The 11847-nt window shown below is 37.9% G+C and overlaps 1 protein-coding gene and 1 long non-coding RNA gene across 3 annotated transcripts; both read left to right on the top strand.

Annotated features, from left to right (window-relative positions):
* Nucleotides 1-1319: 1319 nt before the first annotated feature.
* On the top strand, nt 1320-3062 carry LOC107836415 (uncharacterized). Its single transcript, XR_001662303.1, has 2 exons — nt 1320-2072; nt 2775-3062. It is a non-coding gene; the product is annotated as an uncharacterized LOC107836415 (long non-coding RNA).
* A 2785-nt stretch (nt 3063-5847) lies between these two features.
* Nucleotides 5848-11445, top strand: tmdd1 (transmembrane and death domain 1). Of its 2 annotated transcripts, none has more exons than XM_016672200.1 (5): nt 5848-5976; nt 6148-6339; nt 7030-7149; nt 10607-10759; nt 11197-11445. In XM_016672200.1, the coding sequence occupies exons 1-5, from the start codon at nt 5907-5909 to the stop codon at nt 11364-11366; spliced, it is 705 nt and encodes a 234-aa protein (XP_016527686.1). In that variant the 5' UTR covers nt 5848-5906; the 3' UTR covers nt 11367-11445. The 2 variants fall into 2 exon arrangements, with proteins under 2 accessions (XP_016527686.1, XP_016527685.1); XM_016672199.1 differs by having other exon boundaries at nt 7027-7149.
* Nucleotides 11446-11847: the final 402 nt, after the last annotated feature.

Below are 11847 nucleotides of genomic sequence, written 5' to 3'. Positions count from 1 at the left end.
GCTGTAAACAAAGTCATGAGCTAGATATAATAATTTTGACTCCATAATTTACAGGTCCTGACCTGATGTGGTTTTCCTTAAAACTTTAAAAGCAACTTCAGAATAAGGTTTTAAAATCAGTAGTTACCTGATCCTGCAGATTGTGAATGATGCATCCAGGTAGCTATTTAAATCAGAAACAAATATACTGAATAAAATAAGAAGTGTCTTAAAGAATAAAATCATTATAAGTAGTTTCTGCAAATATATTAGACTGAGGAAAACACAATGGCCATTAATTGCATCCTCCAATTTGACTTAAGAATAAGTTATTTTGCTTTTTTTGAAAACTAATGTGTGCAGCTTCGATGACCAATTAATTGGTAAAGTCAGCAGCCAATAAAGACTCAATTTTACTCCAAACATCCCTGCAAAGTGTGAAAAACACTTTGAATATTCGGGGAAACAGAGCAATAAAATAATGTGCATGACTTAAATATTGTTTCACAAATCATCTACACAAAAACTGATTATTTTTAAATCCACCATGAAAAATCTGACTGCAGATTACCCAGACTACAGCCTGGGTAAGGGAGTTACCCAGGCTGTAACTCCCTTACAGCCTGGGTGTGGCTGATGTCAGATTTTGTTCACCAACAACCAGGATCAACTCAGAAAGAAAGACTGGAACATCTACTTTTGATCTTTACATCTTTTAACAACATCCAGTTCTTCAGATTTTAAAAAAAAATCAATTGCTCTGTTTAGTAAAAGCTGCTAATGTGGTAAAATCTCAGTGAAAAGATTTTAGAAAGGGTGAAACAAAACAACACATTCGTAACACATATGCCACCTTGCAATTCAACCAGCGGTGCTACAAACCGATCTCAGAAACTCGTTTTCAGTTTGTTTAGTTACCCAGATCCAAAGCTGCTCTGAGCAGAATGTTTTTACAGGCTCATTTTTCACCCGTCACCTTCAAGTGGTCCTAAAGATTACCCTGAACAAGTCCCACTGTCCTGAGCCATCTGGTCCACACCAAGCACTGAGATAAAACACAGCCTGTCTCTGGGGAACAACAGCTCATAAGTCAAAGATACTGGTGTCCTTGTCAATAAAATCACACATAAAGAAGATTGGGGATAAACGAACGTTCCCACGAGAGGAATACTTGGTCAGGTGAGGCTCAATGCAGCCCTCAGGAATGTGTCAGCACCGCTGGTCCCCGCCGACCCCTCCCCAACCTCGACCCTGCCATTGTGAAGGAGAGGAATGCTATTCAAAATGTCCCTCCTTTCACGGCGCAGGATGTCGGGCATTACACCATTTCTCACGAAGGTTTGAAAGCCAGATATTTACTTGCATTTCAAACTCAAGTAAGATGTTTGGATGCAGTTCAAAGAACAAATCGAAACGAGTCTTCACAAGATGAAACAAAACGCCGTCTCATCTGAGTCATTTTAATAAGACGGGGATTATATCCTATGCATACAGATGTAAATGTGAAGCACATGCACTTTCTTTCTTTCTTTCTTGCCACAGTTGCGAAATACCTTTCTTTTAAAGGAACTTGTTTAAGAAGCTCATGAAAGCAATTTGGTCTAATGGAGAACGCGGTTCGCTCTCGAGGGGAGGATAAAAATGAACAAATTACAGCAGAGACTCATCAAATAATGAACACAAGGCCCTTATTAGATAAATATTACATGAAACTCTTTTTTCAATGCCTTTGAACTACATAAGACGGTAACTCTGTTGTGCTAACAGTGAATCTATTTTTGACCGCATTCGTTTTAAGAATATAACCTGCATTTTTCATAGTTTTAAAATATTACATTCACGTTTCTTGGTAATAAGATCATTCCGCGTGATAAGGTGTGGCAGGTTTTTCACAAAGACAAAAGGAAAAAAACGGGGTGGTCCTTCTCAGGCGCTTGCATCTTATTGGTTGGTACAGTTGTCTAAAACACCACCTGAATGAGGTAGAGAAAAAAGTCAGTGAAAAGCTTGTCAGAAGTGCCTTCAACCTCCATGAAGTCTGAGTTGAGCTTCATCGTTGTTTGCAAACCAGTGGGAGCCACAGAACATAAAAGGTGAGTATTACATCTTCATCTAGGTCGACTATTTAGATACATAAAAAATCAGATTGATTTTATCTTAAAGTAGAGGATTTGCAGAATAAGAGGTAAATTTTGGGTCAGAAGAAGTGACACATAGAATGGTGACTACTGGAAAGTTGCAGGTGATTCGAACAGAAAATAAATGTTTTTTCACCCCGGGAACACAAATCTTGGGTGGGCTGATAGCGAGGGAAGCTTGAGAGGGGCTGATGTGGGTCCGTGTTGCTGATGACTGAAGCAGAATTCAGCTCAGACTTGTGATAACCTGTCAGAGTCACGGATCGTACCTGCAGCACGGAAACCCTGGAGTCAAGGTGCAGGGCAGGCCCGGTCTCGCTCGGGTTTAACTTAAAACTCACGGAAAGAAAAAAAAAAGGGAGAGGTCGACATTCAACTCCTGGGGCAGTCACTGCCGCCTCTTCAACCTCAGAGGCTTCCTCATAAATCATGGAGTCACAGCTTGAGACTGCACCAGGTTTCAGGGTTGGCCTCTATCCTAAAGCTTAACACTGAAAATAAAGCTTAAAGGCTTATCTTAATGTGACTTAGGACCTGCTGTTGCTGCAAAAAAAATAAAAAATACTGATTGTGTTTCATTACCTTAGGGAAATGTGAGAATCAGAGTGTGAGAAAAGATGTTCTGACTGTGTGATTTTGTCCCTTTCTTTATTTCAGACACTGCAGGAATATTCCATGTGTTCTATCCTTCATTCCACCGGAGTCTGTATCTGTATTTAACCAGATTTCAGTGGTGTGAAGTGCAAAAGACATGGACGCATGACTTCAGGAGCCGACCAGATTGCAAGAAGGACACCAGCACACAAGTCAGTTAGTTTGTTCCTGTACTTTATCAGCAATCAAATATTTTTTTATTATCCGTCTTTATTTCATGCTACATATGTAAACCTTGGATTATCTGCAGGAAACTGTAATGTAACATGAATAAAATTCCTGACCTCCTGCCCTGCGTTTCTTTTCTTTTTTTTCCTGCTCTAATAGTGCATCATCTCAAATCACCGCAGAACCATTATGCCACCCACTCCTGAGCTTCTGTGTTTCTCAGCCCCTGAGCAGATTTTTTTTTTTTCATTAGCCCACATGGAGAATTTAAGACTCCAGCCCACACAAACAAGCTTCACTTCTTGGCAGATGAAGCTTATTAACAATTTAAAACATGCCCTCGCCATAGCCCTCACAATGATGCCATTAAATATTTTCTCCCTGCTAAATAGATGCATCTCCACGACTTCCAGCATAATACTCTGAAGTTCTGCAATGGAAGGCGAAACAGACATAAAAGTCTTTGCTTTTTTTTTTTTTTTTACTTCTCTGCAACTCACATTTGCAGCCATGTTCGCTCTTTGTAAAGTGTGAGCCACAGATACCATGCATAGACTAGTAGTATGGGTTTTCAAACTGTATGGAGCGTATATCTTCAGGGTCTAACCGGGCCTGATCTGGGTAGCGCTTTTAAGTTCAATTGACTTTAGCAACAGAGCTCTACAGCCACAGGGCTGTGAACAGACTGTCTGTTTGGTTTATGACAACCACTGATATTTTTTTAATATGCAAAAATCATAAAAGTGTGACATACTCATAGCCCTTGGTTATCAGTGTGGGTACACATACAGGAATTCACATGAACCATTCCTTTTGTTCTCATACACATTTGCAATGCTTTAAAATAATATATCTAAGGGATTTGTTACTACCTGCAGCATGAATCTTGCAATAAAAAGAAAATGGTTAATGTATTGAACATGTTTAAGTGTCTGTACCATGTGCAGAGGCTATAGTCTTGGGTTGTCTTGGGTTTGATTGTCAGCATCAGGGCATGATTTTGTAAATAATGACAATTTAATGCAAAGTCGGCATTTTTAATGGACTTTCAATGCAACTTTTAGAGCAACTTTGCATTAAAAGTGTCATTATTTACCGAATGACACTTCATGACAACTGTCATAAACATTCATAAAGACTCCTTTATGTTCATGACAGGTGTTATGTCATGTTTATGACAGCGTCATGTCAGTCTTATGCACACCCCTTCAAATAAAGTGTTGCCAAAAGCTGTTTTCAAAGCTTCTGATTTTTTACTACAACTACAAGCTTCTTTGAGGAATTTATGTGAAAGATCATCACAAAGTAGCGCACAACTGTGTGGAAGGGCATGGTTTCCAAAATGCTCTAAAAATTTGAAGTGTGTTGTATATTCATTTTCACATTTTATTACTGTGATGCTAGGCCTAAATATAGTCAAGAGCATCCAATTCCCTTCAGAAATCACCTTAGTGATAAACACTACAGTGGGTAATTTAATCCCAGTAAAGTTACAGCTCTTCTATCAAAATGTCAGAACATTAAAAGAACATTATTGAACAGACATTAACATCAAGGAAAACACCAGACGGGTCAAGAACAGGGTTTCTGACTGTCAAGTGAAATTCAGGGCTCAAAATGCAGGAAGGAGCCAGGCAGACAAAAGTTAACAACTTACTTAAAGCAAAACAAAAGGCTAAAATAAAGTCAGTGGGTGAATCCAAACTACAAGCAGTCACATGAGGAAAGAAACTGAACTGACCATCAAATTTAAGCAAGAGGGATTGATTACTGAACAAGGAACAGGTGGTAGATTGGAAACAGGGTGCAGCTGTGAGGAAGCAGAAATATAAACAAACCAGAGACTCAACCCAACGTAAGAAATGATCCAGATTCAACCCAAAAGATCTGAAGTGAACAGCGAAGCAACACAGAAACAAATAAATAGAAACGGCTGGTTTTTAATGTTAGCTGGAACTAAAACACACAGAGAACTATAACTACAAACTAACACTTAGAGCTGAATAAAAATATGTCTCAAATATTCGAGTACTATAAGGACTGAACTGAAGTAAAGACTGATAACTTCCACCAAACCAAAGTTCATTATGTTGACAGGTTTAAACCAAGGAAACGCTAAAAGAAAAAGATGATTTTCACTTGTATAAAATATTAGTGAATGTAAACACTGAGGCATGGCCAGCAGAAGCTTATTTGCATAAAAGTGACAGTGTCATAAAACAGCTGATTCTGAAAGAAGCTAAAAAAAAAAGCAGAACTGAGGAGATGAAATCTCATTATCTGAAAATAACTGCAAAAAATGTATTAAACATGTTTTGAACAACCGATAGACCTACTCCAACCTGTTTAAAAACAAGCATAATAGATCATCTTTAACAGTAAGACCTTGCTTCATGATGACTTAAGGGTCCCTGGAGACTTCACTTAATAGCCGGCTGTCTGCATTCAGGTTGAACTTGTATGTGTGGGAAGTTGTTTCGGATTTCCTCCACTTCTAGGAAAGTTTCCATTCAGGCTTCTCTTTAGACCTCTATAAACACTTAACCAGACTCATAATCTGCAACAACTTCCTCTATAAACTTCCTGTCTGAGATACAAACAGAGCAAATTTCTCCTAATGTGACGTTACAGTGTTATAATTATGTGCCTCTGATATAAAACACATAAGTTATTTGGGAATGAATGTGGGAATGCCCTAATTTATTCCTCAACAAGAATTGAAATTTTCAAAGAAAATTTTAAACTTTCTTCAGTTCATTTTATTTATATAATTTGTATTTTTTTGTGTTAAAATTTACTTTTAATATCCAAATATGTTAGTAAACACACTATCAACAATGTATTATTTTTAGTATAGCAACAGTATCCATGGTGATTAGCTTCTGAGACGTGTTTATCTTTAAGACATAGTTTAAGTTTGTTTGTACAAACTGATGAAGGAGCACAGACCATCACTGAACAGCTGACATGGAAGTCTATAAACTGTGTTTCTTTTTTCTCCTTCTTCTGTCCCAGAGCTCAGCACAGGATGACACAGGTGAGAGAAACAGAGCAGGAAGAAACACTTCCACAGATTTAGAGTTTTGGAGTTCAGATGCTGACAGTTTAATGCACAAGCTACGTGGCAGTAGCTACAGCACAACTTGTTGCTATCTGCTTTCGTTTTTGTGCATGCTGCTGCCATTATTCCTTATTTTTGGACTTCCAGTGGCAGAAGACATTGGAGTTCATCAGGTGGAGCGGTTAGTGGAGATGCTGACCTCCAGAGAGTGTGAGAAGCTCCTGCTTGCCCTGTCTCGCCCAGCGGAGGACATTCTTCACCACATTGAACGTCTCTCTCTGGAAAATAATCAACTGAATTCTAGACTTCGAGCCAAGAGAGACGCCTCTTTTGCTGCAGGTTGGTTCACAGGTCATTTGAGACCTTTGACCCCTCTTAAAATCGTTGAAGGTTCTTTTTGTATCAGGTGGTGGAATACTGTTCCCATGTGGAGTTATATAACGGGTCATCAAAAAAGTTTAGATGGGAAAATGTCAAAGTAAAACAGTGAGGGAGATAAAATATAGTCAGTAGAACAAAGCATTGCTGCTATAGATACACGATGTTACTGATTTATTATTCTAGTCTAGCGGGGGAATCTTGTTGCAGTACATTTAATTTTTTTAAATTAATTAATTATTTTGATATTTTTATTACAAAATGTTACTTTTTTGTAACACTTTTTAAAACTTATTTTATCACAATTTTTTTAGAAGAAAGAAACATTCATCTTTTGTTTTATGTTACATACATTATCAATTTTTAATGCATTTTTTAACAAGACTACAGCAAAAAATAGAGACAAGCTTATTTAGAGGCAATGTTAATGTTGTTCTTGAAAGACTGAATCCAGTGTTGAACAACTACAAAATTGTGCAAATATTTTTTTTTTAATACCAAAATAAAAATATGTTTGATGTCAGTGGGGGGAAGAAAATAATTTTAAAGAAGCTCTTCCTAACATGTCCAGCTCAGTTTTGAGTGCTTGTTGCGGCTTCCTGGTGCTCAGTGTCATGTTTCTCTAATTGCCTGGTGTTTTGTGTTTAGCAGACGAAAAGAGCCAATGCAGGACATCCTTGTCAAACTGGTTGCTGAAGTTTGGTGAAAAGATTTACTACGACAGGCTTTCTCGTGCCTTGCAGCACATCGGCAGAACAGACATTGCCCTAGGTGAGTTACGCCGGGGACACAGCGCACGCTCACAGTCTTCACAGGTTTGGATAAGACTGGTTATGCCAACAGATGTTTTACAAGACCGGAGATCTTAACTGGACCTGCTAAAAGTTGACACACTGCAAGATTTAGAACAACTAAAGCAAACTGAGAGCAATAAACTCTCAGAGCGAGAGAAAGGAGAGAGACGATTTGACTGAACTGACATCCAGTAACTAGCAGCAATGGAAGATATTCGCAGACAATCTGTTTTTCTCCTACATAAAAAAAATAAGATGCATTTTACAATATCTCAACTTATTCGAGTCAATATGATTTGTCTACTGTTGAATGTTTTTTTATTTTGCTCATGTTGAAAGCTTGACATGTAATTAAGGAAATGAGTTTGTTTAGGTGTTAAAATGACCGTCCTTGTTGGCTACAATTGACACATTTTTACTATTTTTATCTTAATACACCACAACATATGTTTGCAAATACACAAAAAAATAGTAAATAGTGCTATTCTCTGTGGGAAATGGTAAATTAAGTTCCATTACTTTTATATGAGATATTTTAATTCTCTGATTTACTTCAAAATGACATTCATTATTTATTGCTTTAGTCTTGAATGTTTTTCTCTGTTGTTTCTGTTTTGTTTGTCTTTTATAAGTACATCGTTGTAATTAATCAGTTGATAGTTTTTACTATGCAAAGTGCTGTGGTGCTTTATGTTCATAATGTTGAGTAATTACAAATAAATGAACCTATAAAAGCCCATTTTTATAGTTCAATTTATTGTCCCAGATTACTTTGGATGGAATGAACTGAAATTAAATTTTGTTGTACAGTGACAGTAAAGACTGATTCTGAACCAACGATTACTTTCGTAATCGATTATTCAATCAATTATTTTGACATTTGACTAATTAGATGAAAAAATTGCCACATTATGTGGATTTTACATTTACATTTATACATTTTTTGCAATATTATGAAAATATTAAAATATGAAATATTTAAATAATTCAATTCCCTTTTTAGTAATAAATGAAAGGAGCAGATAAGAAATTAAACATTTTATTTCCTAAAATGCAATAATATTTAACGTACCTTTTACAGTTTTGGGTTAATTACTGTTCTGAGTGTTGTTGTTTTTCATGCTGTGATTTAGAATCTGTGTTTCTGATTACTAGATTACTAACTTAGTTGACAATTATTTCCATAATCAGTTTATCATGATTAATCTGATTAAACCTGGCTACATTCAGATCTGATGCGAGTTTGTTTGACTGTAACTGAGGTCTTGTTGGTTCCCATATCAAACTTCCCGAGTCTCAAAACTGACAGACTTTCTCTGCCAACTAACCACAACTACTGTGGACTGACAGGCCTGGGAATCTGGTGTAAAATTGACCAAAATAAAAAATCATGTAATATATCCCCAGGTTTAAATGAACTCATACACAAAGCTTACCCCTTGCAGCACTTAATTGTATTTTCTTTCATAAGCAGGAATTTGTGTGATCCTACTAATTGGTTAGTTGTCAAATTAAAGCTGCTCACTTTTTATGTGCATTACCGTTGATAGCAGCAAATCCCAAAAGCACAACATGTCCCCTGACAAAAGGAAACTGGAACAAAGCCTCATTCTGCTGCATGTCTGCATAGTTTCAAAACTGATTTATTCCTGTCAAGATGGCCTCTCCAAGACGGTAAGAGTGAACAATTGCTTCATCACTTTGAGGTTTGTTTTAATTGGAACCTAAAGACTGGGATAGTTTGCACGCTGGCAGTCTCTGGCATGTGCTGCCGTCCGGTGTGCACACAACTCCACAGCTGAGTGGCAATGGGAAGGAGGAGGTGTAAATGATCTGACAGAGGACTCAGTGGAGCTGACACGAGCCCGACAACAAACCATCTGCTCCTTTCATCAGCAGCTTTTGGAGTTACAAAAAATAATACAAGGAAAATATGCAAAGACAAGTTTGTAAGACAGGAATATGGAAGGGTGGGAATCAGCGTGATGCAGCGTGTAGCAATCATTGATCACTTGACTGCAGTTTTGAAGAAATCTCCTCAGGTTTATTCATTTGAAAGGTTTGTCAACTGAAAGGATTACTAAAGGAGGAGAAAGTACTAAAACACTACACTTAAGTCTAAAATATCTTTAAGTTTCATACGTCAATGGTGCTGTGCCATTTTAAGGAACAGAGTTGCAGATAATGCATATTTTTATTGTTTTAACTTCCTGTTGCCCTATAATATGTGCTTAAAATTTTCAAGGATGATCTGCAGGTACGATTATACCTTTGAAAGTTTTTATTTAATTCAAACAAAATTAATGTGTTATATTAACTGCAGCAAACACATTCTGGCTAAAGATGTGCTTGAAAAATGAGACATTATGCATCCTTTCTTGACTTCAATTTGTTTTCAACGCTAATTAAAAAATACTTTATATTCCACCTTGCAATGGATAAATAAAGAATAATATTTTAAGTTTTTGATGCTACTTTTAAAGCTTGTACCCAAAAGTAGATTTTTTGAACAGGTTAATTCAAATAAGTCATTGATTACTTTCAAATAAATGAATAAAAAGAAGCAATGTGACGCGAATCTAACATAACACAAAACATTATAGAAAGCTAGTGGAGCAAGAACTACAGATACGTAATGTAAAACGTAGTGGAATGAAAGTAAAGAATATCCAAGATTAAATCTATTTAAGTAAAGCAAAGAGACATGAAAGCCTTTTTGTAACAGTAAAATGTGAAACAAATCATCTGTGAAAAGATCAATCTCCTCTGACTCTTCTCTTTGCTCCTATTGCCACCTGAAGAAATGCACAAGTCCAATCAAAAGCAACCAATCAGAGGCAGGAGGCGGGTCTTAGTGCTGTCAATCAACATTGTTAATGCTCTGCTAAATGTGCTAATGGCGGAAAACAACTCCGCCACCATCGGTGGCCATGCTAACTAGCCTTAGCATTCACGACAGGCTGATGGGAGAAGCTGTATCACAGCAGAGAAATGGTGTGAACAGCACGCACACGGGCTTGATTGACAGCGCTCAGACCCTCCTCCTGCCTCTGACTGGTTGTTCCTAGTTAGCGCTGGGAGACTGCAGAGGAGCTTGATTTCTTCACAGATTATCTGTCTCATAAAATGCTGTCAGTTTTAACAAATATATATAAATTATGTATATATGTATATAAAAGTTACAAAGGATTCACATGTAACAAAGTGCATGTACATTGTACCGCTGAGGAAATCCATCCCACTCTATTTGTCTCAGAGTTTCTGACTGACATTAAAGCTTCTCAGGATGCCACCAGGATGATTGATAAGAGGTTATTTTCAGTAGACCCGTGCTCCTCCAACGACGGTTTGATGAGAACTAAAATCCTTGTAGGTGAAAGGTCAAATGCTCTGCTGTGTAATGTGACTGTGTTTTTGTACTTTTGGTTTCACAGAAGTGGGGAAGAACATCAACCAGGATAAACTCTTAAACTTGAAGCGTTACGTTGAGGACTACCAGAAACAAGCCAACTCCCTAATCGACCCGCCCATGAAGCCAGATGCACACGACCCCCATGACCACCGTCAGAAAGGCCGAAGGATAAAGAGTAAGAATATTTCCTTCACAGATTTAAAGATGGACTATTATACAGATACAAATAGAGCCTTGCAAATGTTTAAGCAGGAATTTCTCGTTGTATCGATGCCAAAGGGGGGATTTTGGTTAATAGCTCCAGAGATTGTCTGAATGATGTTTCGCTGAACCCTGAATCTATTAAGTGTTTAGATGAGATGCTGAATTAGATGTGGTGGCTGTGGGCATGCTTCCAACTCATTACTCCTCTACATCAACACTCTCACTTTACAAAGTATATTTCCCAGGACATTAACAGACTCAAAAATGTAATTATCACCTCTCCCTTTATTTACTCTCCTGAGAGATTGCTGTAGGTGAAAAGTTGTCAAAAAAAAAAAGAAAAGAAAAAAGGATTCCCATAGTTCTCATAATGTTAAGCATGTTTGGCTTGTTTGTGCTGTGCTTCAGTTGAGGATGTGTCGTGGCGTGACCTGGATCTGATCGTGAAGAGAGCGGCGGCCCCCGTGTATCCGAGGGGGGTTCTGGACGTGGCTCTGCCTGTTTTGTACGGCATCCTGCTCAGCTTGGTCACCTGCGCTGGTTTACTCCTCATCCTCGTTCTTGTTTCTCGGGAATAAATTTGATCCCTTTAGGATGTTTCCAGGACAATAAAATGTTTGTGGTTGAGTGCCTGCAAATAAATGCACAAAATCTTCATTGTTATGTCCATGTTATGCAAGATTTACAGATTTTAGTTGTTCATTTCAACAAATACAGTGAGAATGGTTCCTCTTCGGGAAAATAATTATCCATGCTGCATGTTTTTTCAACCAGTAGGCAGTATTGTCTTGCCAGGGGCTATCTGCATTGTGATGTGACAGATGCACTGGAACCCAGCCTTCACACCAAAGGTTATTCCGATGTTACTCTGATAGGGGTGCCACTTTCCATTTCCCCTCTAAGTGACGGCACTGTGCCCGTCTGGCATCGAAGAACAACTAATTATCCGGCCTGGCGTCCATTTCCCTCCGATACCTCCACAGGCAATCCGAAGCACTAATAACAATGACAATACCAGCAGACAATGGAGAACTCTTGTTTGTGATGGCAGCGGCTGAA

This window comes from Poecilia formosa, unplaced genomic scaffold (genome assembly GCF_000485575.1).
Source record: "Poecilia formosa unplaced genomic scaffold, Poecilia_formosa-5.1.2 Scaffold57, whole genome shotgun sequence".
Taxonomy (NCBI): domain Eukaryota; kingdom Metazoa; phylum Chordata; class Actinopteri; order Cyprinodontiformes; family Poeciliidae; genus Poecilia; species Poecilia formosa.
Note: the sequence above shows the minus strand (reverse complement) of the source record. Positions and strands in the feature narration are given on the sequence as shown.